General features: G+C 38.2%; 1 protein-coding gene across 1 annotated transcript in view; it reads left to right on the forward strand.

Moving 5' to 3' along the window:
• Positions 1-27,657, forward strand: part of LOC136855409 (uncharacterized) — an 866,344-nt gene that overhangs the window by 832,720 nt on the left and 5,967 nt on the right. The window contains 3 exon segments of the mRNA XM_067132403.1: positions 22,742-22,831; positions 22,833-22,948; positions 27,020-27,193. Of these exon segments, the coding sequence (XP_066988504.1) occupies positions 22,742-22,831; positions 22,833-22,948; positions 27,020-27,193 (380 nt within the window).

Below are 27,657 nucleotides of genomic sequence, written 5' to 3' on the forward strand. Positions count from 1 at the left end.
TCGTGTGTTCTTCAGTTGACTCTATCTTAATTCTACATTTTAGATATTTAATGTAGAATTGTATAAAGTAATCGAGTGAATCTCTACAAGCTAACACATACATAGTACTTTTAGTATTACTAGACCTTAGGTCGTCCTGTAACAGGTCTGAAATTTTCTTGCCACAAAGTCCCACTTGCCAAAGATATATGCTGCCGCTTCCTTTCTTTTTGTGCTTATTTCTAAATGTATCTTGTTGAGTTTTATCCTCGAGCTGTTTTTGTGTATATAGACCACGTTTTCTGTATACCTATGACTTGTGTTTGCTTTGCTTTTACTTTATTTCTGAATGCCGAAAAATGCTTTGATTTGCTCCAGCAGAATTGCTCGCTGTTATGTTGTATTCATCTCTCTCTCTCTCTCTCTCTCTCTCTCTCTCTCTCTCTCTCTCTCTCTCTCTCTCTCTTAATTGCTCTTGCGTCAAACCCTTAATTGATGTTATAGTATATTTACTATAAATCTTGCCATATTGTATCTGCAGCAAAATATTTTATCCGAAACACGTTAATTTAAAACTGGAAATGTTAGAGTAACAAGAATGACCAGCAAATGCTTTTGCTTTGTAGATAACATATCTCGCAAGCACGCACGCGATGCTCAGTGTCCATTGGCTTTGTTACCAAACGCATCAGGCCGTATGACTTGAATCAAAGAAGCCTGTGCCTCGCACGCGTCCTCTCCTACTGCTGGCAAGTACTGTAGGTGGTTACTTTTGCCCCCCCCTCCCCCCCTGCGGTTCTTCCTTTGGTATACGTCCATCCCTCCTCTTCTGTTCTTCGTCTCCCTTACCCACCAGCTCTTGTTCTCCCACCGGCCATCTCCTCCCCTTCCTATTCACCCCCTGTCATTTCTTCTTTTCCTCCCCCTCCCAATTCTCTATCCTCCAGTCTTGCGCCACCTCTCTCTCTACCTTTACTTCCATCAACACCACCTTGCATCTGAGTGTACGAATAAGAGGACATCTATATGCCGGTGAGATCCGTCATATTGAATATGCTGCGTCTCTTCTTGCATGCAGAATGTTGCAATGGCGACCGTCGGCGGTCACAGTGGCCGCGCGAAATGGCCAAGCGCTCATATTGGGCGAACAGATGCAGAATGTCATGAAATTTTGTAAGGTGAATTTTCGTTGTTTCTCCGTCAGTTTCTTATATAATCGTCTTATTTAGTTTTTGTACGTTTTTCTCTTTCTGATCATTGTGTATGGTCCTCATAATTTTCGAAATATATTTAGTACCCAGGATTTTTTGTTAAAGCAGTCATTATCTTTACAGCGAATGCCGAAGGGTAAGGCAAATTAATGTCTTTTTCTAGCCCAGGTCAGAGGAAAACAAGAATAAAAAAAATTAGGAAGAGTATTGGGCTTGACCACGATGGAAGCGATAGACAGGCGTCCTCAAGGAAAGATAGGGAAAAACAGAGGCGAGTAGAAAATTTCAAAGCTTATCTGTAAAGTGAAAGAAACACGAGAATTGTCAGTTCCTTTCATACAAAGTATGAAGGATATGGGTCGTAGTGTGCATAGTTTGAGTGTATACTTGCTTACACATGAAATATATAAAGTGTGCATAGTTTGAGTATATCCTTGCTTATACATGAAAAATGTAAAGTGTGCATAGTATGAGTACTTGCTCATACATAAAATATATAAAGTGTGCATAGTATGAATACTTACTTGTACATAAAATATATAGTGTTCATGTTGTTGTATTGTATTAAGCCAACTCTTGTGTTGGCACGGGCCTTTCCCTTGTTTATATCTGAAAATTTCAGAAGGTATAGTGTTCATAGTATGAGTACTTGTTTATACATGAACTATACAAAGTGCGCATAGTATGAGTACTTGCTTATACATAAAATATATAAATGAAATTGGCCTCTTCCTTCATCCCAGAGGAACAACGAGCTTTTTTAGAAGACCATTTTCCCCCCCTAAACAAGCCCTGCAATGCGACCATTGAGGTTTAACACCGGGTCCTTTCTTGATAAAAGAGGTCATTTTAAGGTCATTTAGAGACGCCCAGAATGCCGAGCAGTCGGGACTCTCTTCCCCTTTTTTTTTCATATTTTATCCTTGTGGTTACGTTGGGTGTAGGGCCGGTAATCCTTGTCTGATGAGAATGTGTTATTTAAGACTGTAAGGGGAATTTGCCAGAGAATTGTATTTTAAAAGTATAAAATATTTTTAAATATCATTGAATATAATAGTGATGGTATTTGAAATTAGGTCATTAACAGTGATGACATTTTTATGAATCCCGGTATGAAAGCAGTACGAAGTGTAATAGAATCTCTCTCTCTCTCTCTCTCTCTCTCTCTCTCTCTCTCTCTCTCTCTCTCTCTCTCTCTCTGTGTGTGTGTGTGTGTGTGTGTGTGTGTGAATAACATGCGCTGTGTTTATGGCGTGTTTCCTAAAGGCAGTAATACGGGGAAGAATACGGGAACTGTTCGCCAGATGTGTAAATAAGATATTTGTGTGTGTAGTAATTTAATAACAAGGTATGCATACGGTACCTCTTTTGAGGATGCCTGTTAATCCAGATCTACCATTCGTGGGTCGTCACCGGCGTTGTTAACTTGGTTAGCATAAACGAATGCTTCGTATTCAAGATGTTGATCTAACCTGTTCTGAAAATACAGTTCGGCCGTGCAAAAGGTTCCGCTGGTCGGTAAACAAAACGTTGAACACCCCTCACCCATCTCTCTTTTTCTCCCCGTTCCATATCTTCATCGCTTTTTCCTCTTTTTCTAACGTACTCGTCTCTTTCACATCACCTCTTTGTTATTTTACCAATCCCCGTAGGGGTTTAATGCCATCAGTGCACTTTGCACCGTCCCTTCGGCCCCTAGCTGCAACCTCTTTAATTGTTTTTACTGTATCTCCGTCCATATTCTCTTTCTTCCATCTGACTTTCCATCCTTTCTAACAGATGTTTCATAGTGCAACTGCGAGGTTTTCCTCCCGTTACACCTTTCAAACCACCTTACTGTCTATTTCCCTCTCAGCGCTGAATGACCTAATATGTCCCAGCGCTTGGCCTTTGACCTAAATTCGAAATTCTATCTATTCTGCCAACATGTCCCTTCCAGCATTCTCCTGCCACACTTATACTTACTCTTGTAATCTGCCGCCGTAATTCCTGCAGCTAGCTTTATATTTCGTCTAAGATTGCCTTGAAAAAAACGGACGCGCTCCCTCCGCCAAACCTTATTCATCGGTTTCAGTTTAATGGGACACGCAGCTCTAAAGAGGCAGTGGGCTGCATTGTTCATTTCCAAAGACGATAATAAAGTTCAAGGTCACCTCTTGATTATTAGCGGGCTTGCTAAATTGTTATTTGTTTACGATGTTTCTATTCTGGAATGAGTGGTTTGGTGATGTTGGTTCTGATCATGGGATTTATTCATCTTTTTGGTGTTATTCTCTTTATTTCTATTTTCCATGACTAACTGGACTTCAGTTTAGGGGTAAACATACAGGAGGATGTATTCCTGTAATTCCCTTTTTTTTTCTCTTGCTTTTTCCTTATGATTCATGTTGATTACACAAACATATTTCAGCATTGCTGAATGGCACTGTTCACTCATCCTTCTTGTCGACTACCTAGCCACTGCTATTCTAGATTCGAAGAGGCGGACGGGATCAGCAACCTATTGCATACCTATTCCTCGCGTACAATAAAAGAATGGGGGAAAAGTGGAACCTAACGCAAGGGAAAGCTGTAGTTTATATATATATATATATATATATATATATATATATATATATATATATATATATATATATATAGTCTTTGATTAAAATTTAGATGACGTTGCGGTCATCAAAAATGTATTCGGTATGCTTTTACTTGATATGTATTATCTTTTTGTATCTTATGTATTATCTTTTTGTATCTTGTTTCAAGGCTGTGTGAAGCCCTCCGATTGCTTGGCTGCGCTGCGTTCACGATAGAATGTGCTTGCTTGTGTAGAGAATGAGAAACAAGAATATTTTAGTGTCGTTCCGTTTGGGAGTCTCTTACCGAGATTGTGTATTTTCTTAAATCATATAAAATAGAATGGCATTTTAAAACTAACTGGATACTTTTACAACCTTTAGATCTTTCCTAGGTAGTGACCGCCAGGGGTTTTAACCCGGTAGGCCTATGTATCCACCTTTGCGGCGTGTTTAGTACAAGGCCGTTGGGGATGACCGTAAAAACATAAACAAAAGATTATAAATATCATGAAGATAATGACTCCAAAGAAAACATATTAGTCCTAGATAACGACCCCCGAACTTTCCTGGGGCTCACTATCTAGGAAAGATCCCAACTTATTACGTTGAGAACGGAACGAGCTCCGTTCCTAGTTCTGCATAGTCCTCACGTCCTACGTCCTAAAGAGATTGTAGAATTTCGAAGTCTTCCCTATGGCGAAGGTTGGGATGGAAAATGAAGCCTCCTGCAAAAACGGGGTTACGTAGCCCCATGACTTTTTGGGCCGGGCAAAATCGTGCTTCCTACGACCTTGCTGCGTTCACCTAGCTGAACATCAGAATTAGTCGGTTTGAAATTGTTTTGTGTGTGCGTGTATTTGTGCGTGTACGTATATTGTGATTAAGTACTTGTACTTCGACAAGGCTGTATTCTAAGTATCTTCTGTGTATCCTCTGCCATTCATTTATCTTAATTTAAATGCTAGGTTTTTATTGTCTTTTTCCCGTGGGACAAGCGAAGAGATAGGTTAAGTGATTGATTCTGAATTTCCTGAATGAAAGTTGGTCTCGAATGTCAAATCGTTTAGAATCTGTCTCTCTTGGTGTAGGCTCTTCCCGAGGTTATTCGGTGTTAAGTGATATTTGTGACTTAATATTTGTGAAGAAAAAAACTTGACGTGTGTATAAGTAACAAGTGTGGGTGTGTATATATAATATATATATATATATATATATATATATATATATATATATATATATATATATATATATATATATATATATATATATATATATATACAGAGAGAGAGAGAGAGAGAGAGAGAGAGAGAGAGAGAGAGAGAGAACGTGTCATGGTCTGTGCCTACTGTATGAACACAGTGGTTTATGTTGAATATTAATGTCTACGATTTCACACTTTGTTTTATATAGCTGTCGACAAAGTTAGCACATATTTTATAGCTAGGAGGTCCGATGAGATGAAATCCTAAAAAAAGAAAAAGTATTAATACGAGGAATTTTCCAAGAACCAGGTTGGCAATAGTCAAATAGGCTTTGCACTCATTAGTAAGCAGTGTGCCATCTGTCAGGTTATGCAATGCTAACCCTAACCCGTTCCCTCCTCACCCATTTTTCATCATTCACTGTAAGATCTTAGGTTCCCATTATTACGCCTTAACTTGATGGGTTTTGTTTTTAGCGGATAATGTGTTCCAGCAATACCTCATTATTAGCGTAAATTTCTGATAGTACATATATTCTGAAACTTGCTGGTGCTGAATCTGATATTGTCACAACTATCAAAGCGAGGAGGTTTGCGGTATCGACTCTGTTTGCTCTCAACAGTTCAGAATTCATGAAGCATATGGTGGTGATATCAACTCTCTCTCTCTCTCTCTCTCTCTCTCTCTCTCTCTTGTGTGTGTGTGTGTGGGTTATCAAAACATCTGGAACGAAGAACGGAATTTGATGAAACTGTCGAAACCATTCAGTGGGTGATTCCTCCCTTATAACTTAAGGTGGCCATGGATGAACATTTTAATTTGTCGCCTTGAAAACCATATTGCCCAATGCATTGATGGGCAGTAATTGGTTTGTAGGATGCATGCTGTATCGTAGGATGTATGCTGTAACGAATGATTTTATTATTTTGAGTTGCCATTTGACGGTCATAATCCGAAATGAAATTACTGTTCGTGTGTCTTAATTTTGTCGGTATGGTTAATGAGAGTTTGCAGGCTTGCTGAATGTCGCCTATACTTTTGTCATTATTTTCTGATTAGTCAGGCGTATTTGCGACACAGAAACGGCCGTCAGGATTGAGTGTGGTTTTACGGCCGCCAGGATTGAGTGTGCAAAACCAGCTGGAGTCGTGGCAAAGGCAAGGACAAGACCTGGGAGTGGCATCCTTGATTTTCTCGGGGAACTGGGAATGGGAAGTAGTTAGTTTTGACAGGGAAGTTCTCTCTTCGTTGTAACAAGCGTCTTAACTTTTATAAACTCGTGTCACTCACTCTCGTAGGCCTCTTGGAAGTATAAATTTGAATTAAGGACACGGAATTAGATCTTGATACCACCTTATCTGCATTCAGGAAGGAACGTTAGAGTACTGATGTCTCTATGTGCCGTTTTCTAAGTGAAAACCAGTATTCCTGAAATGAAGTCAGGCCTATTGGGAAAAATCACAAAGTTTATACCAAGGTGGAAATTGTAACAGGGCCGTGTACTGTTACAAGCTATTATCAAGCAAGCTGCAGCTTCAATTAGAAAAGCATAATGCTGCATATCCCAGAGCCCCATTGGGAAAACAGCCCGGAACAGAAAAGGAAATTGAAAAGTAAAGAAGAAAAGGAAATTGAAAAGTAAAGAATAAACCATGAAAGATGAATAACAACAAAGAAAAACAAACATGATCGGTAACAACGGTTAAGATAAATAAAATAAAAAGTAAATAAAACAAAAAATAATCCGCTGTGTGATGTATGCGAGCCTGTTCAACAAAAAACATTTACACTTAGCTTGGACTTTATTTGCAGCGGTTCAGTTTCAATATTAGAAAGATCATTCCAAAGTTTGGTCACAACAGGGATAAAACTTGAAGAAACTAAGGTACTGAACCTCACGGAAGAAAGAGCACGATTGTTAGATGGTATATTCTGGGAAGCTGTGAATACAAAGGATAATTAGAATTATGAAATACCTTACACCGTATGCACTACGACCTAACTGAACGACGTATCCAGAGATTAACATGAAGATTAGGGGTACAAACAGAATTAACTAAATTCATGTTCAGTTTTATGCTGCGAGTCGGCTGCTCAAGACCAAACAGGATCGATATTCAAAACGTTTAAAATTAAAGAATTAAAACTTTTTGGGGGATATAGAGGTCTAAACTCTCGAGAGACTTTCTCAGTGTGCTGAGATTTTGTGCAGTTGAAGAGGAGAGACTGAATATGTTTCTCAAAAGTGAATTTGCAATCCAGAATGACGCATAGAATTTTAAATGAGTTGCTGTGTCACGTACGATGCCCTTTAGGCATTGTGAGCTTGCGGTATTTGAGGGCATGCCCAGAAAGCTGTCTTGATTGTACGTTCTTCTTCCATTTTAATTTTTTTTTTTTTTTTTTTTTTTTTTTTGCTGAGGGGGCCCCTCTTTGCTTGCTCTCCAACGCCGTATTATAGGCGACATATTTCAACTACTGCCAGTTCTAAATAAGTAAGAAATGCGCCGAAGTTTCTTCGGCTCAATGTCGTTTTCTGTACAGCGTATAATTAAAGCAACCGAAAATATATCTATCTTTCGGTGGTCTTGGTATAATGCTGTATGAGCCGCCGGCCATATCCTATAGCGTTGCCAGACGCACGATCATGGCTAACTTTAACCTTAAATAAAAAAAACTACTGAAGCTAGAGGGCTGCAATTTGGTATGTTTGATCATTGGCGGGTGGGTGATCAACATATCAATTTGCAGCCCTCTAGCCTCAGTAGTTTTTAAGATCTGAGGGCGGACAGAAAAAGTGCGGACGGACAGCCAATCCATCTCATAGTTTTCTTTTACAGAAAACTAAAAATTGGCACTTTGCGGATGGAATCATTTTCGTAGCCATTAGAGTCGACTGTTGCTTCGTCTTTCCATGGCACTGTAAAAATCCACGGTGCCAGTAAATCTTGGTCACTATCCAGAAGTTATGATGTTTTTCAGCGAAGCAAGTTTGGTGCAAGGAAGAGGAGAGATACTGTGATATCGAGGATGTAGTTTTCTTAGCCAATGATTGATCACATTTAACTTTTGTGGAGAGGAGGTCTGTTTAAGGTGTGGAATCAGAATTTTGTTTTTGGAACAATGAAATATAGAGCAGTTTGAGGGTTTTTGTTCTCTTTTACTATATCATTTTGTTACTTCCTGTAATTCAGACCGGTGGTTTCACTTTTACGATAACGTAACTGGGTGTTGGAGATTGTTGTTTGTCCAGTTGCTTTTTATTTCTGAGAGCTCTTTGGTTTGCACATGAATAAAAATGCTAAATTTATAGGTAGCAGGTTAAACATTCATATATTAAAACTCATATGGATGCCGTGGTATTAAAACACGGATTAAAACCTTTATTCTTAAAGGGAAAGGTCGACCGAGAAAGAGAGAGGACAATTTTGTCGCGCTTTAGCTGTTGAAGAAATTTTTAGCAGTTGAAGAAATTTTTAGCTGTTGAAGAAATTGTTAGCTGTTGAAGAAATTGTTAGCTGTTGAAGAAATTGTTAGCTGTTGAAGAAATTTTTAGCTGTTGAAGAAATTTTTAGCAGTTGAAGAAATTGTTAGCAGTTGAAGAAATTGTTAGCAGTTGAAGAAATTGTTAGCTGTTGAAGAAATTGTTAGCAGTTGAAGAAATTGTTAGCAGTTGAAGAAATTGTTAGCAGTTGAAGAAATTGTTAGCAGTTGAAGAAATTGTTAGCAGTTGAAGAAATTGTTAGCAGTTGAAGAAATTCCTAGCTCTTGAAGAAATTCCTAGCCCTTGAAGAAATTCCTAGCCCTTGAAGAAATTCCTAGCCCTTGAAGAAATTCTTAGCTCTTGAAGAAATTCCGAGCAAAAATCGAGCAGAGCGAAATATGTCTCCTCGATCAGTGTCATGAATCCTTGTAAATTGGGGTAGGGTGAGAATTTACGACGCTGCGGGGCCCCTCCTTCCCCCATTACCTGCGGCCAAAGAAAAAAATAATAAAAAACCAACTTGTGGGGAGAGTGGTCCCTATATCTAAAGCTCTTAGCTTTTTTCGTTTTTTATCGAATGGTTTTGGTGCGTTGGGTACTTGTAAACTGGCCTTTATACATACATACATACATACATTTGTATATATGTGTGTTTGTCACTGTGACAAAAATTGTGTATATATGTGTATGCATGTATGTACTCATCTATATATTTATATGTATAATGTTTGTGGATTACGGCGTAAGGGAATTCAGGAAAGGCACTGACTGACTGGAGAACCGCGACCCGTAGATAAATACTGACATGATATTAATAAAAAATGTAGTATGGGTATTTTCTTGTGCTAGGCACCAATAAATGAGCGCCTGTAAGAAATAAAAGATGAATATGATATAGAACTGCAAAATGTTTTAGGAATACCACAGAGATAAGAGAATTGTTGGTGGTGATATGAATGTAAAGGTTCATAGGAACAATGGAAGTATGGTAAGGAATGACAGGGAGAGACTGCATACGAAAATGGGTTAGCAATTGAATAATTTGGCAATTGAAGGTACCCTTTTCAAACTAAAGGACATCCATAACCACAATTGGACATTTCCAGATGGCAGTCATAGAAGCCACACAGGTCACATAGCTGAGCCAAGGGTGAAAAGGACACTGAGGAATGAGGAGCTGTGATCAGCAACTTGTCAATTCCACGCTAAAGATGAAATAAAAAGTACCCAACAAAAAAGTTGACAGAGTATCTCGGTTTGAAGATAAACATTAAGAGGCTTCTTTAATTGAATGACAAAATAGACTTATACTACTAGAAGCCACATCCACGCTGTATATCAGTTTTCTGGAAAAGAATTAAAGGGATACTGAGTAACAAGACGGAAACCTTGAATATCGAATGAGACCTGGAAACAGGCAAAAGCAAAATGTACAGTTGACAAATATCGCGGAGAAGATGAATAACGCAATAAAACTACATTTAAGGATTTTTCCTGTTTGATAATGAACCTGCAAGAAGGATACTAGATTGTGAGTCAGATGACAGGATACATAAAGGAAATTGGGGAAGTTTCGCCTATGTAGAAAGCATAATGATGGAAGTGGGATGGAGATAACTTGGATGTGACCCTCACTTTACCGCTGGGAAAATAGTATGTAACAGCAAGTACTTGATTTCTGTGGGCACCAGATTTGGAAGACCCATACATACGTATATGGATGAGATCTGCGGATAAAGCACAGGGAAAACGTGAGTGGCAGAATTTCTCATAGGCCCTGTACTTTAATTTTCAATGATAATGAACATTCAGTTTAAAGTATTTTTAGGAATGATGTTCAATGCTCATGAGTTGAAAAGGGGAGTAAATAAAGTGGAAAGGAATCGTATTCTTTTGATTTTTATAATAGTATTTATTGTTTTTCGCCAGTTATACTTAAATATTATAGTTACTGGAATGGTGCGAGAATATTTGGTTATATTTCAATGTGAGTGAACATGATTTTCCAGATCGAGAAACTAGATGGCTGTTTATAAAATATCCTTTTTTTAAGTTAGTCATAGTGGAATTGTATATGTTCAAACATTGAGAAGTACAGCTCCCTTGTCAAGGGGAAACCTGAAAGTGGTAAATTTGTAATTAAACTAATTATATTTGATACATTAATTATAATACTTTTTTCAATTTACACCCTTTTTTCAATTTACACCGAACTATGAGAAATATCGTTAATTTCAGAATTTTGGGGGTCGATTTATCGAGTGATTTTTAAAGTTAATTGACTCCTTAATTATCGTAGTAATATATTAAATTTTTATCTGATATTGGATTTGTTGCTGGCTGTTAAGGTATTCGCCAAGGTATTTTTGCTTGCTTATATTTCAGACTATTCTTCCTCATAATATTTATGTGTCAGAGAAGATGTAAGAACCCGCCGTTTAATACGTGGACGAGAAACTTAACGTATTGTTGGAAAACCACCTTCTAGCGAGTCACTCTTGTATAGCTGTGGGTGCCTGCCCATCCGTTTCTGGAGCTTTGATGTTGCGCAAGTAGACTTGGCGTCACCAGAGCGTCTAGGGACCCTTTTCTGTATCCACGTATATCCTTTTCATCCCTACTATTATCCACCTGTCCCTAATCCCTACCCTTAGCCATCCAAATCCCAACGCTGTGTGCTCGAGTTCCTCCGTATTCTGCGCTATGAATTAATTAAACACAAGTAGACAGATAATCAAGTTAATTGACTCAAATGTGAAGCCCTTTGGTTCAAGGCATCGCGTAGGCGTCGTAAGTGGCGGGTTGTAGTTGTACGTAAGTGAATATAATTGTGTCAGTGGAATTACTGTAATACCTTGTGGAGAAATTGAGGGGTTTAATATTTCGAGTGTACTTCTAAATTCAATTAAACGTCCCGGAACTTTTTATGTAACTTAATGTTATCTGTTATAATATAAAAGATTAAGAAATATAATATAATTATTAAAAGTGGGGATCCTCTCTTCTCTCTCTCTCTCTCTCTCTCTCTCTCTCTCTCTCTCTCTCTCTCTCTCTCTCTCTCTCTCTCTCTGTAGGCCTTGGTAGGCCAGTGTAATCCTATTTTGATATGATTAGTCAATAAGGTACATTGCTGTTAGTCGACTGTTGGTGGTAGCAGCTGGGATTCACATAGAGAGAGAGAGTGAGTTTAGTAACTTGGTCACATGTTCACCATGAAAACGGAAGGACCTCTACCAGATAATCTTTACCTCACCGGATTGAACCCTTGCTAAAGCTCTTTCTTTCTTATTATAGTAAAGAAAAATGACGAATAGCTAAATAGGTTTTGAATATTTTAGTATTTGACCCTTCAGTGTCGTATCAGAGCTGCTCATGGGCACCGGGGAAGGAAATGGGTTTTAGAAAGCAATATAGAAATATGTGTTGTGTGTGTGTGTGTGTGGAGGGGTAATACAGATTTTGACATTTGTAGCAGCTGCCATATCCATTTTAACGGGCGTTCATTAGGATTAGGATCATACTCCGAACACGGTGAAGCCTGCGTGTTTTAAATTCCTTGCTTGTGTTAGATAACAATTTCGAAGGGCATTGGTATGCAGGGGACCAACAGCTGATTGGCGTAGGTCGACCAGAGGTCAAAGGTCGTGCTCCCCTGGGGGAAATAGGAGATGGATGAGTGGTTGTGCAGTTTCTCTATGTGAGGTAAAAAGTGCTGAACATCAGCTAGCAGACTTTTTTTTAATTTTTTTATGCGAAAAGAGACGGTAGGTGTAATTACCCTTGCCTAAAAAAAAAAAAAAAAAAAAATTGATGTTAAGGAGAGCAGCTTCTTGCCCAGAAGATGCAGGTGGTCAAAACGGGAGCAAAAACATGGTATCCTAAGGTATGTTTATATTTAAACAAAGAATGCATCTAGGTATCCAAAATATTTGGGTTTAGTTTGTAGTGTTTAGTTACTACATACTATATCATAGTTTTGGTGTTTTTATGTTATATTTTTTGTGAAGAAGTATTGTGTCTTGGTGAAAAAGAGTGTTTTTATGTTGTATGGATGCCTTTCGTGTTTTTCACTCAGTATTTGTAAGTGGGTGAGGGAAGGCACCCACCTCAGCCTTAATAGTTACCGCTTCACCGCACCGTAATTATATCCTGTCGGTCGCAGCAGCTTTGAAAGAAGATAGCAGTTGGGTTCTTCGGGTTAATCCACTCGTTCTTAATTGCACTTGTGACAAATATTAACTGGATGGCAACTCACTCTCTAAATAGTTATTTATGAGGTATAATAGACTGCGTAATTTGTTTCATAATATTCCACCTAAAGGTTTATCAGGCATGGGGAGAGGAGACCGCTCATATATCCAAGTTTTTTTTTAACTAAAGTTACGTTTGAAAAAAAGTCCGTTGTTGGTTACGCACAGACTCACTAATTTCATCGTGTTATCTAAGGACTTTTGTTCAGTCAATGCCAAAGAGTAAATGGAATTTCTTACTGATAAAAGTAACAATTCCACGCTAGACTGCGCAGCTTGTTATAAAATTTACGAATAAAATTTTGGCCCATTACGTGGGAGGATAAGGATGTTCCTAAGAGGGATAATAAACTGCCAGCCATTTGGATAATTTGTACATGCCTGGATATGGTGGGACTGGGGGAATTCCGTCCTTATGTGTTTTTAGTAGACCCAGTTGCCGATGTTTTATCTTTTCTAAGAGAGTAAGGAAATGCTTGGATATTGCAAGAAATACTCACACTCTGGTGGCAGCATGAAGACCCTGCATTATCCGTGAATATCCTGCCTGATAGAATTAAAAATAGAATTAAAATAAAATCATGAATACTGTCATCTTTGCAGAGGATGACATGTGTGGATATTCCCGAATCTGACCTTTTGCTTTTGATAAAGAAGGGGAGTAGAGTGTTATTCATGACATTATCAGCCTTGGTAATGGTGGAATGCTATTCTTCCTCAAGCTTTTCATTATAATTCAAGCATGGAAAGATACCATACAACCGAGAGAGCTTATTCCTTGTGTCAATCCCCAGCTTGGAGACCTGCGAAATTTTGACCAGTTTCAATGGCTTCCCGTAAAAGGGTAGAATGGATAATTTTGTAAAGGCTTTGGGCTAAGATTGGTAGTTCATTGCTTTCAAACTGGAATGGGTTCATAAAAGGAAGCACAACTTGCTGCATAACAACGTTACTTGCTAGTAACTCAAAAAATATTCTGTAATATTAGACATAGAAAATGCTCTCGATAAAGCCAGTGGACAAATAATCCATTGTGAATTGAGGAAATAGGCATAAAAGGGTAGTTTTTGGCTTGGTTTAAAGATTATCCAATGGAAAGGGAGGTTACATGCTTTTTTAAGGGAAAAGCCTCCCACCCTCATGGTGGCTTTAGTTAAACTTTGTTCTGAACAATGTCCTTATTAATGTCATCGTTAGTGCTATGTTGCCCAGAACTACAATTGTTGCTTATGCTGATGAAATTATTAGTTATGAAAGTCACTGAACATTTTGTCCAGTTAAAGTTTGTGATCTCGACTGTGCAGACAAAAAGCTGTTTACCAAACGGTGAATGCTCCCAGAATGGAACAAGGAGCAAGGAATAGCTGGCTTGCAGTAACAGCAAAAGATATTCAGCTTTAAAATATTGTAGATGTTAGTATTATCAACGAGAGCACTTGAACAACGACGTCCTCCTTGGGAGTCCAAGGCTGTGGACAGACCACCCTGCAGAAAGTTGGACTTACGAACTGAGATCCATTATCGGGCAGCTAAAGATGAAAATATATTAGGAGGAGGAGGTTACATCGACTAGTTGTACTCCGAGGTATCATTGAATGCGCGCAGTGGATGAGCTGGTGCGGCTGTTACTAAGTCTAAATGCATGTGAAAGCTTGGACCCAGAGGGACATGAGGATTATTTTTCTAAATGGGCTTCATTCACGCAGGCTGAACTTATAACACTTATAACCTGAGTGTTTGGATGCTGTAAGCAGTGATTGTTTTTACTCCATTTTTTTTTTTTTTTTTTTTTTTTGCAACATGAAATTCATTGTCCCAATATATGACTCAACCATTTTGGCCGCTTTCTGTATCAACAGGATGAAAAGGGATGTCCAGTAATCGAGTCTATCACGAGGCACAATTCAGTTCAGTTCTAGTGCAAGTCAGGTAACAAAGCTTTTGATCCAGGCGAACTTGGATATAGGGTATATACAGTATATTGAGTGGTCTTATTGTATCATGTACTTTTTAGCGTGTTGATAAGGTAAGAAACTGTATTAATTAGATTCATAATTATAATAACTTTGGCCTCGATATCAAACCAGTCATTTTCGGTTATATTAATTTTATATTTCTTACATAGTTACTGTTTTGTTGATATGCCAAAAGTTCTGTATTGGAACATTTAAAGGAAAGTCTAGCTGTCGAAGTGTTTTATGTTTATCCATCAATTTTATATATATTGTGTTAAATCCATTATAATGTCAAATCTATTATAATGTCATAACTACAGAGAGAGAGAGAGAGAGAGAGAGAGAGAGAGAGAGAGAGAGAGAGAGAGAGAGACCCCACAACCAGTATAATTTCTTTTGACCTTACGGTCATGATATCGCCAAGACGATGTCGATGGTTGTGGTGTTGGTGTTGCATGGGACCATTATGGAAATCTGGAAGCCCATGCAGTCAGCATCAGAAGCCACGAAGTGGATATTACTCTCTCTCTCTCTCTCTCTCTCTCTCTCTCTCTCTCTCTCTCTCTCTCTCTCTCTCTCTCTCGCTTCTAGTTCACATCAATTTCTATCCATAAGGAAAAAAAGTCTTGCATCGTTCGGCTGCAGATTGCCACCTCTAATTGGTCGTTAGTGAGAGCCAACGTAAAGGTCGTAAAACTAGTCGGCGAGGAGGAGGAGGAGGAGGAGGAGGAGGAGGAGAGACTAACAGCAATTTGCCAACCGGCCTGTCTCATGACCAAGGGCAGTTTCCTTCCTTCCTTCCTTCCTCCTCCTGCCTCCCTTCCATCGATCAGCAACGAGAAATTAAAAAGGGAATTGGAGAGGAAAGGACAGGCATCTTTAGTGGGGAGAGATCCAATCATGGCTGGCAATTTCGTTGGCTTATGTAATGAAAAAGTCGATGCAGGTACATTTAACCATTTGACGACATAAAATATTCATTTTGTTTTTATATCGAATCTCGCGTGTTTTGCATATTTTTAATCCCCTACCAAGTTGGCCGTGAATTTGCGGCACAACCTCTCCCTGTTTTTCCGCTGAACATTGACTCTGTCTCATTGTGGGATGATTGTTTTCTTTCCTTAAATTAATCTCTGTTTTTCGCTCTTGCTTTGAATTAAAAGGTAATCTGGTAGCTGCTTGGTAAAGCCTATCAACGCGTCAATCTCCTTGAGGTGGTAAAGCTTTGTATTGATACTTTGACCACAGATGTCCGCTGGTCCTCCTCTCGTATGTGAAATTTTGATCCAGTTTCGAAGTGATAAAATTTTTATGGATTTTTAATAGACAGTCTGAGGTTTTAGTAATGGAACACTGCAACTGCATAATAATGATAGTGAAAGAGTTGAAATTATATTCAAAATTCCTTGGAATATTATACAGTGCAGAGGAACTTGGTAGTGAAAATCCAATAAATGAAGTTTGCAGTTTCACCAGAAAACAACAAAAATTTATAAATAAAAATGTCATATCCTAATCGCTATAGACTAACGTATATGCAATTGAATCTACATGAAAATTTTCGTAGGGTTGACGTGGAAGGGGAACTTGGCTTATCATGAATTAACGATCCTTGGGGATTCCGAGAACTCTGGAGCGGTAACTAGCTTGTTTCCGCTGTTAGAGTCGAGTTACAAACATTTCATACAAATTATACTTACAAGATGAGATACATTTCTCTATCACACACACGATAGACGTGCAGTTATATGTTGTTATTATTATTATTATTATGAAGAAGAAGAAGAAGAAGAACCACCCTATTCGTGTAGAACAAGCCCACAGGGACCGGTAGCTTAAAATTCAAGCTTCCAACGCGAATACCAAAAATTTTGTGCACGCAAAAAATATTTAGGGTAAAATACAGTTTATAAAATACCTTTGTATGCACTGGGGAAAACAAGCGCGAGTTAATGAGGAGAACGCAGAGAGGTAAAATGGAAGGTGATGGCTGCTATAAATGGTAATGTGTTGGGAGTAGGAAGGGATGTGAGGAGAGGAAAGGCAAGTGGGCAGCCGGAGAAAGTCTTGCCCATCTCTCTCTCTCTCTCTCTCTCTCTCTCTCTCTCTCTCTCTCTCTCTCTCTCTCTCTCATCGGATTACAAAGGCAAGCAGGTCTTTGCATCGAAGTTGGTAAATGAAAATGTTACAACGAAAATAAACTTATGAACATATATATATATATATATATATATATATATATATATATATATATATATATATATATGTGTGTGTGTGTGTGTGTGTGTGTGTGTGTGTGTGTGTGTATTTTATACTGCAGCGTTCTCTAGATGACTTTTATATTGCATTTGTTTTACAGTGTAAGAAGAAAATACTTCTACTAATGATTCATAAATTTATGAAATTACCCCTGGCATTCTGTTCATGCATAAAGTGACTGTATCAAGCGAATGGCGTATTTAGGCTGTTGGAACATTGTTCGTGCAAGCAGTGTGTGTTGCTTTTGCTGGGAGTGAGTGAGGTGGATGACAAAAAACCAGTACTGTGAGGCGTTTTGGGTCATGAAAGGTGAGGGTTACGCCAGCCTATTAGAAGAGCCGACGGGGCCTTGAGAGAAAAAGTCTTCAGTCTGAGGTGAGGAGATGGTGGGAGGCAACGAGGCGTGCCTTAGACCATGTTTAAGAACGTACTTAATCTTAAGATCCTTTTTGTCTTCTATTTCTTCTGTCTGCATTAGTCGAAATCAGTCAAACGTGCGCCATATGCTGGTATACCATCTGCGTCTGCTACTGAAAGCATGGTACCGCCTTGTTATGCAGCCGGATTCTTATGATGATGAAATTCTGGGTACTGGGATTTAGGCTCAGAAGTCCCGTTGTTTTCTCTGCCTTTGGGAAATGAATCGTGAACAAAACAAAAGACTTGGTACGGTTCTTGACTAAGTACCTCATATTTTCAACAGTTTACGATCGCGAGAGAGAGAGAGAGAGAGAGAGAGAGAGAGAGAGAGGTTGAGTAGGCGGAGGACAACAGACAAAAAAAAAATGTTCAGGTTACACTCGATATTATGAAGATGACCAGGCAAGAATTTTGCATCTTAAGTATTAGTGAAGATGTGGGAAAGGGGCAGTAAGTGCGAAAGGGTGTAGCAGTTTTACTCCTGAGATTTAGTCGTAAGCTGGCAGCATAAATTGTATTTTTAAGTAGACAATTACATTTAAATCCGTGGCCTTTATTTGGTAGGCAGTGATTTCTCCTCTGATCAGTTTACCTAGGAAAGAACTTTATTTCTTTGTTAGAATTTATCGTCGTCGTCTTCCATTTTCAGTGATGCTTCAGTTCCAGATCTTAATTAAGTAGAATGAAATGTAGAAATATTTTATCCGGCGACTAAAAGTGAGTCAGGTTTAAAACAATTGAAGCATGGTCTTGGAAGCCTTTATAAAATTGAGAACTTACGTAACTTCGGTTCTTGATAGTCAAGATACAATTTCTTTCTCTGTGTATTCTAAAGATGGTAAGTGTACATTTGAAGTGAAGATGAGCGTGTTTTGGGGAGATAGGCTCACAGTGTGTTAGTTTTTTTTTTGTCAGGCGGCTGTCGTATCTATTCTCCTCACCTGTGGAGATTTGTGAGTCCACGTCGTGGGGCATTTTCTCAGTAAGTCGTAATTTTACTGATTAAAAAATTCGTATTTTCATTTTTAACGACTGATATTTTGTGGTCATGGGATTTTGCTTCTATGGATTCGTTATATTAATTGTTATACTTAGTAAATACTTTTAAAGGTGGAAGCCGTTCTTGTGAGCGCCAATAACGCAAGTAAAGGTGATAAAACTGATTAGAGTTTTTGAGAGCTAAGATTTTTTTTGTTTCTCTAACGTCGGACGTTTGAACTGAAACATCATACTATGAATGAATAAAAGGAAAATTCGGAGAACAGACACAAAAAGTAAATGGTTCGGCGAATGGACTGGTTTTGACAGATTAACCAGTGTGCCATGTTTTGAATGAATAAAGGAAATTTGAAAAAAAAACCACTGACTGTATGATTGAATCTGTATAGTGTAAAAGGCTTGGTTACCAAGCCTGGCACCTGTGATAGCCGTGCGACCTTGGGATAGGATGACTTCCAATCCTTAGGTAGGATTGGTCTGTTATGTGAAGTATCATCGTGTGGGCCTCAGTTACTGGCTAAGCTACGGCATCGAACCACACAGGGCGTGACTTGTTTTTCGTATATTTTTATGTACAAACATAAAATAACATGCATGAGAAGCATGATGATTGACGAATGATACCAGATTTAATCAGTTATATTGCTAGGAATGACTTGGTGGCGAAACGCGTAAGCTAATGGGAGGAAGAACCTGGGTTGAAAACTAATGAAGATTTGGGGCATAGAAGGTGGCTCTTGAGAGGGTACGGCTAAACTTACTTTGTGCGGCAGAGTTCAACAGCGAGTTTATTGTTGTTGCTAACCCCACTATTCCTCTCCTATTCCCCAGCCTCCTATCCGTCTCTCCCATCTCAACATCGTGCCTCCCTTCTCTCCATTCATCCCGCCTCTCCCCTTTTTCCGTATCTCTCAGTTCTCCCTCTTGAGTTCGCAGACGCGTACACAACACACTCCTCGAACATTTCTTTCGAAGCTCTTACTTGTACTTTGTGTGGATGCTTGGGCGTATCGTGGAGTATACTCCTTTGACCTTTCTTCGTTGTATTATTTAATCATGGCACGTCTTAGCGGGAGACTTTGAATCATTACCTACTGGTCGATTTCAGTGGCAGTATGCCTTAAGGAGTTGAGGATACTAGATTCTTTGTGCAATGTTGCGTTGTTACGTAAAGTGAAAAGGAAGATCCGGAAGAATAACCGAGGTAGATTGTGCAAAGAGCTGCTGTTCTTGCTCTTACGCTGAGTTATCACTATGTTTTTAAAAAACTGGTTTTGGAAGAATAGCTATCAGTTTATAAAAGTTTATGATAAAGTAGCTGAGGTTATTAAAGATGGTATTATAAATTAGAAACTTAAGTATCAAAGGAGGCACATGAAGATGTGTTATGTGGTAATAGCTCCAGTTTTATTTTTTACAGAGTAGAGGTTCAATTGTGTAGATTTGGTGAGTTGTCGATATTTACAGCTGGGAACAGATTATGGCGCGTGTTATCGTTGACGGAATTTACAGACGACGTATTAGATGCTCTAAGAAATTATTCTTCTTGATTATTCATGGAGTTGTTGATCGTAGCTAAAGAAATGTATTCTCTCTCTCTCTCTCTCTCTCTCTCTCTCTCTCTCTCTCTCTCTCTCTCTCTCTCAGTAGAAGTGGTAGCGGCGCTTTAGAATTCCGGATGTCATTCAATTAGAAACGAACGGCCACCCTCAAGATTAAGAGAAGTATACGAGCCTATCGCGCTTTTATTTCACGTTCCTTCCTGAATTTGACGTCATCGAGCTTGATAAACCAGTGGTAGGGTCTCGGCTTTCCCGACTTCTCGTGCCCCCCGTTTTGTGATTCATTTCCATCCCTTATGCATACGAAGATGTTTATCTAGTGGAGCGCTCTTGTAAGGTAATGGATCTAAGATTCAGGTAAAGAGCGTTTGCCCTGTAGATTTTAAAAAGATATATCTCTGAGTAAGGTATGGGCAGTGGATATGATGGTCTCGCCACGGGCAAGAGGATTGAGCGGTAAAGGCACGTTCCATGGTGTTTCTGTTATCCCATCGGGGAATTATGTACCTGGTAGTTAGTCGAGTTTAATGCGTCTCAGTGAAGGTGGAAGAATGGCTTGCATCCAAAAGCCTTATTCTAGAATTCATTTAGGACCCCATAAAAATAAAACTAAGAGAAGCCATAAATGTTTATGTAAGAGAATCTGTAAATTTCACTTATATTTTTTATACATTCACATATAAAGCCACACATGACCCATTCAGTATCAGATTCACTTCAGCTTGAGAATAACTTGCACCACCCAAAGGGAGTCATAAGCATGTCTATACGGACCAGGATTCAGACCTGTTCCTTGTTGGATTGACATTTAGGTAACAAGTGACATTATGATATCATTGGGATATTTCTTGGTTAATATGTATGTTTTATATATATATTATATATATATATATATATATATATATATATATATATATATATATATATATATATATATATATATATTATATATACTAAAATGATATATATATATATATATATATATATATCAAATGATTCAAAACTGGATGGTATCTAATGGATTATTTATTCAGGAAAAGTTACTTTCTCTGAATAAACACTCCATTAGATACCATCCAGTTTGAATGAGGTCCTTTTAGTAATTCTACTAAAGCACAGAACAGTTGTGAAAGTGATAGTTAAAATATATATATATATATATATATATATATATATATATATATATATATATATATATATATATATATATATATAGTGCGTATGTTTGTAGAAAAATGAAAATGGTTGAAGCTTATTGACAAATATAATGAATGCTGATATGATTAAAGAACAGGTGCCGCAAAGAAGTTAGCAAGGTTTGCAAAATAAATAAATAAATAAATAGAATCTGTGGAAGCCAAGTTTCGTGTTCGAAGGATCGTTGTCCTTCCCTCTCACACAAACCGATCTGGTTTCCCCCTTATTCTCAAGACATGTCTAAATCTTCCTCAACTGGCGTATCTTCTAAATGGAAAAGGCGGCGAGAGGCTGGAGGCCGTTTATCATCCTCTCTATTATTAATGAGTTCTTACATCAGACAATTAAAGGATGAGTGCTTTCAAATACCCATCCACCCAGACTCTCAGAAGTACCCCCGCGTTATCTACGACGAAACGGTCTATCTATTTAGAGTTGCGGATGGCGGTTTGGCCCCGTTTATTGGGGTCCATCTTATACAGTATCTCGACGACTGGCTTATTACGGCGTCTTCGGGGGCGAAATTGCCACAAGATCGGGATCGACTAATCTTGTTTTGTCACGATCTGGGGGTTGTGATGAACTGAGAGAAAACCGACCTCCCCACCCAAGAGGGGATGAAGTACCTGAGAATGTGGATCGACACGTTGGCGGAGAGGGGGAGGATCTGTCTTGCATATTGCTCGCCTCAGCAGACTCAGGGAGGTTGCAGTGGGGTTCTTCTTGCCCCACAAAGAGAAACCCGCTTGGCTTTAGCAAGTTCTTGGTCACCTGGAGAAATACGTCCATCATGGGCGTTTCCACGTGTTTTGTTTCTTTGGTGCTCAAGCAACGCTTCCTCGACGGAGGCGGTTTTCTGATTCCTCTCCTTTCGTTTATCATCAAATTGAGGGAGAATTTTTCGTGGTGGCTAGACGACGGGAACCTCCTTGTAGGAGTTCCCTGAACTCGTGCAAGGAGTTGATTTTTTCCCTGAGTGGCATTGAAAGAATGGTAGGGTGCACACCTGAATAGCTGTATATGTATATATATATCATACATTACCACGGGTAAAAAATAAGAGACGGGGTGTATACCACGGGTAAAAAATAAGAGACGGGGTGTAGGTCCTGACCGGTTTAGACTTTATTTCCAAGCCATTGGAAATAAAGTGATAATGAATGATAAATGAATCACGTACAAAAGTGATTATAATCATGTATATATATATGTATGTATGTATGTAAGTTTTATATGTATAAAAATAATCACACACATATATGTGTATATATATATGTACTGTATATATATGAAGTTATAAATTATCGCGTTTGTAAGTGGAGTACATGTTAATGACAAACTTTTTGTATCAGTTCCCAGTCGCCGTATTTTGATGATCCTGAGGACCCACAGTTGTCTGATGAGCTTACGCCCTTCCGAAGGGCGTTATAGACCTCCAGACTCATTACTGTATTATTATCCTTGTTCGTGTCTGGGCTTAAAATGTCAGTGTAGTTTCTATGTATTTTGGTGAAATAATTTCAGGTAACGCCAAGTACACGACTTTGTTATGAATTTTTTGTGTTCAGCGAAACCAACTGTTGTTTTTTTTAATATGCATGTAGACTAATAATATGAGAAAAAAATGGCTATTCACTCATTCTTTTCTTTCAGGTCTCGCGGTTCGCCTCGCGGTCCTCCCTACTTGGGCGAGGAAGAAGCCAAATCATGTTGTGGGCTGATGGTGACCCAAGCCGTCAGCATCCTGGTTCATCATCATGATTGCCTTCGTGGGACTCTGTTGCACCGTCGTGGGCACGGTCTTAGGGGCCGTCAAGACTTACAACTCGGAATACGTTACAATAACTTTGCTTATGATAGGTAAGTTTTGAGGATGAAAGTGTCTTGGTATGAGTCTTTCTTCCTGTCATTTGAAAGGTAGTATCTTAAGCTTACCTGAATCTACATTTAGCCCTTGCATTGACAGAACTGCAAGAAAAATTAACAGAAATGTTTTGTTTTTCTCAGTAAATGACAAACTCACGTCTTATCTTAAGTTGGAAATCATAGGATTCAGAATTTCAGAAGATAAAAAAAAAATTATTGTATATACTGACACTTTCGGCTGACTTGAGACTTTCACAAAATTTGTAATAGCCAAATCTGTAAAGGAGTTTATCGACATTAGTACGAAACAACACCTCGTGCGGATATCAATTGTAATTTTATGTGTAATACTTGTTTTAGTTTTAATAGTATTCAGATATATAGTGTGACGTACTTCATGTGTTGCCACCTCCCACGCGTTGCGACTCGTCAACGAATGTAAGTGTATATAGCAGTTATCCGTAGTCATTCAGCTATGGAAAAATTTCCTAGCCACCGTACTGCAGTGTCATGAAAGTAGAGGGCTCGAGCAGCTTGATCTGATAGAAATTGACAGTTATACAAGTCTGTATTTTTTATTCCATTTTTCCATTGAGATATCTCGTAATCATTCGTAAACTGAATGATTGTGTTGTTGAATACCACAGAAGGTGAACAAAACAGGCTAATCGTTCTCAAGGTGTAAATGAGAGGGTTTCTTTTTTGCTACAGGATAGCTCACGTTTTTCAGTCTTTGTCTCGAGTTCCGGCACCAACGCCTACCACATCCTTCCTGTCGCTCAGTAATTATTGCTATTTCGTACACACAATCTCGCATTCAGTGAGAAGCGATAGATATTACGGGAAAGAGTGCAGTACCATTTTGTTCGGTATTTCTAGTCGTAAATAAAGCTCGTGCTAATCAAGGTCCATCGAAAGGTGTGCTCTGGATCTTGATATAAATGCTGCTACTGCCGCTGTTGCTAGTGTTGTACTATAACACTGTCGCCGCTGCAAAATCAGTAGTATTTAACAGTAGTGAAATCAGAATCACGAAAATTTTTAATGTTAGTTTTTGATGGTATTGATGTTATGAAATACGCTGTAGTAATGTTAAATTTTTTCCGGCAATATTCTATCATCTTTTATTTCCCTATTGCCAGTTTTCATAACACCATCTGACAAAAATTTGAGAGGAAAACAAATGGAAATATATATTATTTGAATAAGAGCATTATCAAGGGGAATATCCCAACTTTATTCCCATCGATATTCTTCTTTCCTTTTGACGTTTCCTCCAATTTTTACTTCATTTTTGATATCCAATCCGGCAGATTTTGCAGCTTCGCCTTTTGCTGATTTGAGATTTATAACGCTGGGTGGCCATTTCAGCACCCGGGGCCTTTCCAGCCCTTCGTAATTGACCCGTAAAAATGGACTTATTATAATATTTTGTTCGTGGTCTTGTTTCTTGCAACACACCGTATATGTATTTATGGTTACATTAATGTCAATTAGCTTTAATATATATATATATATATATATATATATATATATATATATATATATATATATATATATATATATTATATATTATATATATATATATTATATATATATATATATATGTGTGTGTGTGTGTGTGTGTGGTGCCTTAAACTGTTCTACTTATTGTATTGTACGTCAATAACTGGTTTTGTTTGACATAAAAATGCAAAAATTTTCGAGCTGATAAACGATAGCAATGGTGTGGTTAATGTTGTATATTAGTTTTTTTCAGGACACCAAATGCGTATGCATACAGTGCTTCTAAGATAATTTTGAGATTACAAACATTAGTAATTGTTGACAAAATTATATGTTTTTGAGAAGTTAAGAGGTCATTGTCTTATTTACTGGGACGCTTATATGTCCAAGTGTTTCGCAAGGCACTTGTGATGCAGCACAAATAAGGTGTTGCGCATTGCTTAATGACATAAGACGTAGAGGACTGGGATGCTGTGACAGGAATAAAAGTGCTGTGTAGCCTGATGGCATCATATTGTAGTTGCAAGGATTCATGAAATATGTACTATGCCGTGAATGACCGCTACTTTTCTCTCTATATGACATTATTACAGAATTCATTGCATAACAGGACATCGTGAATGATTCTCGCCAGTATGTGGTCTTCAGAGTATCAGGAGCACTAGCTCGAGTGCCACCTCTCTCTCTCTCTCTCTCTCTCTCTCTCTTTCATTCTTCAAGCAAATTTAGAAATTTAGTGAATAGGAATACTGAAGTACGTAACGGTTATTACTGACTGTAGTATAAAGCTAAAATATATGAGGGAAGTTTTGGGAACTAAATTTTTATGCATGAACAGACCAACTTCATGTGTTTGCGACAACAGGGTTTTCTTTTAGTAATCAGTAACATCCTCTTTCCGAAAGTGGTGATGTGAATGTGTGAGCCACCTTTTGTGAGAGGTAGTAAGCAGGAAGTTAGTTATCAGCGCCTTATCCTTGTTATCGTAGGACTCCGCCAGTGTGTTATTTTTCTTATATACAAGTGTGTGTGTTTATATAAATTATATATATGCGTGTGTCTGTGTATATATAAAATCGTAAATGTATTTTCCTCCGTCATCCATTATTCAGCAATTGAGGTTGGATAATTAGGCACCAACAGTTATTCGGAGAAGACTGCTAGTCAAGAGAGAGGTTTTGCTGTTAAATTTCCTAACGTCTAAGTGAACACATTTTCTCCGCGTGTTTTCACTGGGTTTTTGCCTCCAATGCACTCGAGGCGTAATTGGATGATTGATGTCATGTCGGTTTCCACAGGAGAACTAGCGACTTCCTTGATTTGCTTTTGGTCATTTTCCCATGGTTGGTTGTGGTTAAATGATAATTGAGATCTTCCTTTTAAAAAATCCTGAACTGCATTAATGATCACTGGCCACTGGCTATTTGGTGTGTAGGCTGTCGTTTTTCCAAGCGTTTCAGGATGGCTAAAAAAAAGAGAGATATTCTAGTTGTTAATGAATCTTACAGCAATGACGTTAGCGTATAAAAGTTAAAAAGTCATTTATCACGCATGTATGTCGTTGGCTTTAGAAAAGGGGAGTAATGATGTAAAGAAAACGGACAGCTCACTCCGGTACATTGGACTTGAGTATGAATTGGCAGGAGTCGACGTCACGCCTATCCTACTTGTTTCCGTTATCACAAACCATCAACACCGGATGTGGCCAGTTGGTACACGTTATTGCTGCTGCTGCTGCTGCAGACATCCACCACCACCACCCGCGCTATTATGCTTCATCTCGTCCTCGTCCATTCCTGCCTGCCCCGGGGCCTCCACGCATGCCGTTGCACTTGGGTTGTTTGCTTGTATTTGAGATAAATATTAATCGCATCTTATTTTAGTTATAAAGTATTTCATATTTGGTGTCCAATCATTTATATATATATATATATATATATAGTATATATATATATATATATATATATATATATATATATGGATACTTATATATTATATTATATTATATATATATATATATATATATACATATTAAATGGTAGTTCATGGCAATGTATAAATATAAATGTAATTGTAATATACCGTATACATAATGTACTGTGGTAAGAAAATACATTGTTAAATATGTCGTATCTTTTATAATGTCAGTTATGAGCACAATTCCTCGACGTTTGTGCATTTTCTGAAATTTATTTTGCTCCCTAACTTACATGGAGAAAAGATTTGAGAAGTAGTTCGTGCATCATTCCTCCATGTAGCTGATGTTGGCAATGCAGGTTTGGATAAGACCCTGATAACTTAATGACCTTTTTTTTTTTAAGTCTCTGCCAACTTCCGATCCGTATTTGTATTGTGTTTTACTGTATTTTACAAGTTTCATTCATTATATTACTGTATTTTCATGAGATTTGATAGCCCTGCCTAATGTAACACCCGTTTTTAATAGCTTTTTTTTTCAGGAGGATACCGTTGTTGGGTTACAATAAACAAATATATGAACTTTTAGTCTTAGTCATGTATCATTTAATAAGAGTAATGTATTATTCACTGTATTCACAGGGGTTGGTATAGTTTTAATCACCGTGTCTGGAGTAGCGTGGCACCTGACATCAAGAGATGCCCCATGTAGGGTCATGTTAGGTCTAGCTCCCCATGACTCTGTTCGTGGAGAACCTAGACGTTTCATGGCCCGCATGGCTCCAGCATTTGGGCGACCTCATCATCCTTACGCCGGTAAGCCTTTTTCTTTTATCAATTGACATTTCAGGGTCTGCTTTTAAAATCAGAATGCATGCTGATTCTACTGATGCTGAAAAAATAAAACTCCAGAAACTGTATATAAAATGATTACTATGGATTTTTTTTTTGTAAGATATGAAGTGTATAGGTTGAATGTCAATGGGTAATCAAATCAGCCCCTGTGTGAGAGGAATGAAGAAATGCATAAATTGAGGGAAAGAGAATGAGATCAACATAAACATAAGGGTATCAGGGCTTCGTACTAAATATTGGGATGCGTTTACTATGTGAATAGTCTCCCAGACTGAACTGACATAATCTCCTAAAGAGGTATAAAAGGTGTATCATACGTACCAGTCGGTGTGGAATGGGAGTTACGTAATGTAAAACCCAAGCTATTTCACAATACATAAAAATAGTAACTTTTGATTGTAAAGTTATAAATAAATTAGTGGAAA

The sequence above is a fragment of the Macrobrachium rosenbergii genome, chromosome 31 (genome assembly GCF_040412425.1).
Source record: "Macrobrachium rosenbergii isolate ZJJX-2024 chromosome 31, ASM4041242v1, whole genome shotgun sequence".
NCBI classification, from domain to species: domain Eukaryota; kingdom Metazoa; phylum Arthropoda; class Malacostraca; order Decapoda; family Palaemonidae; genus Macrobrachium; species Macrobrachium rosenbergii.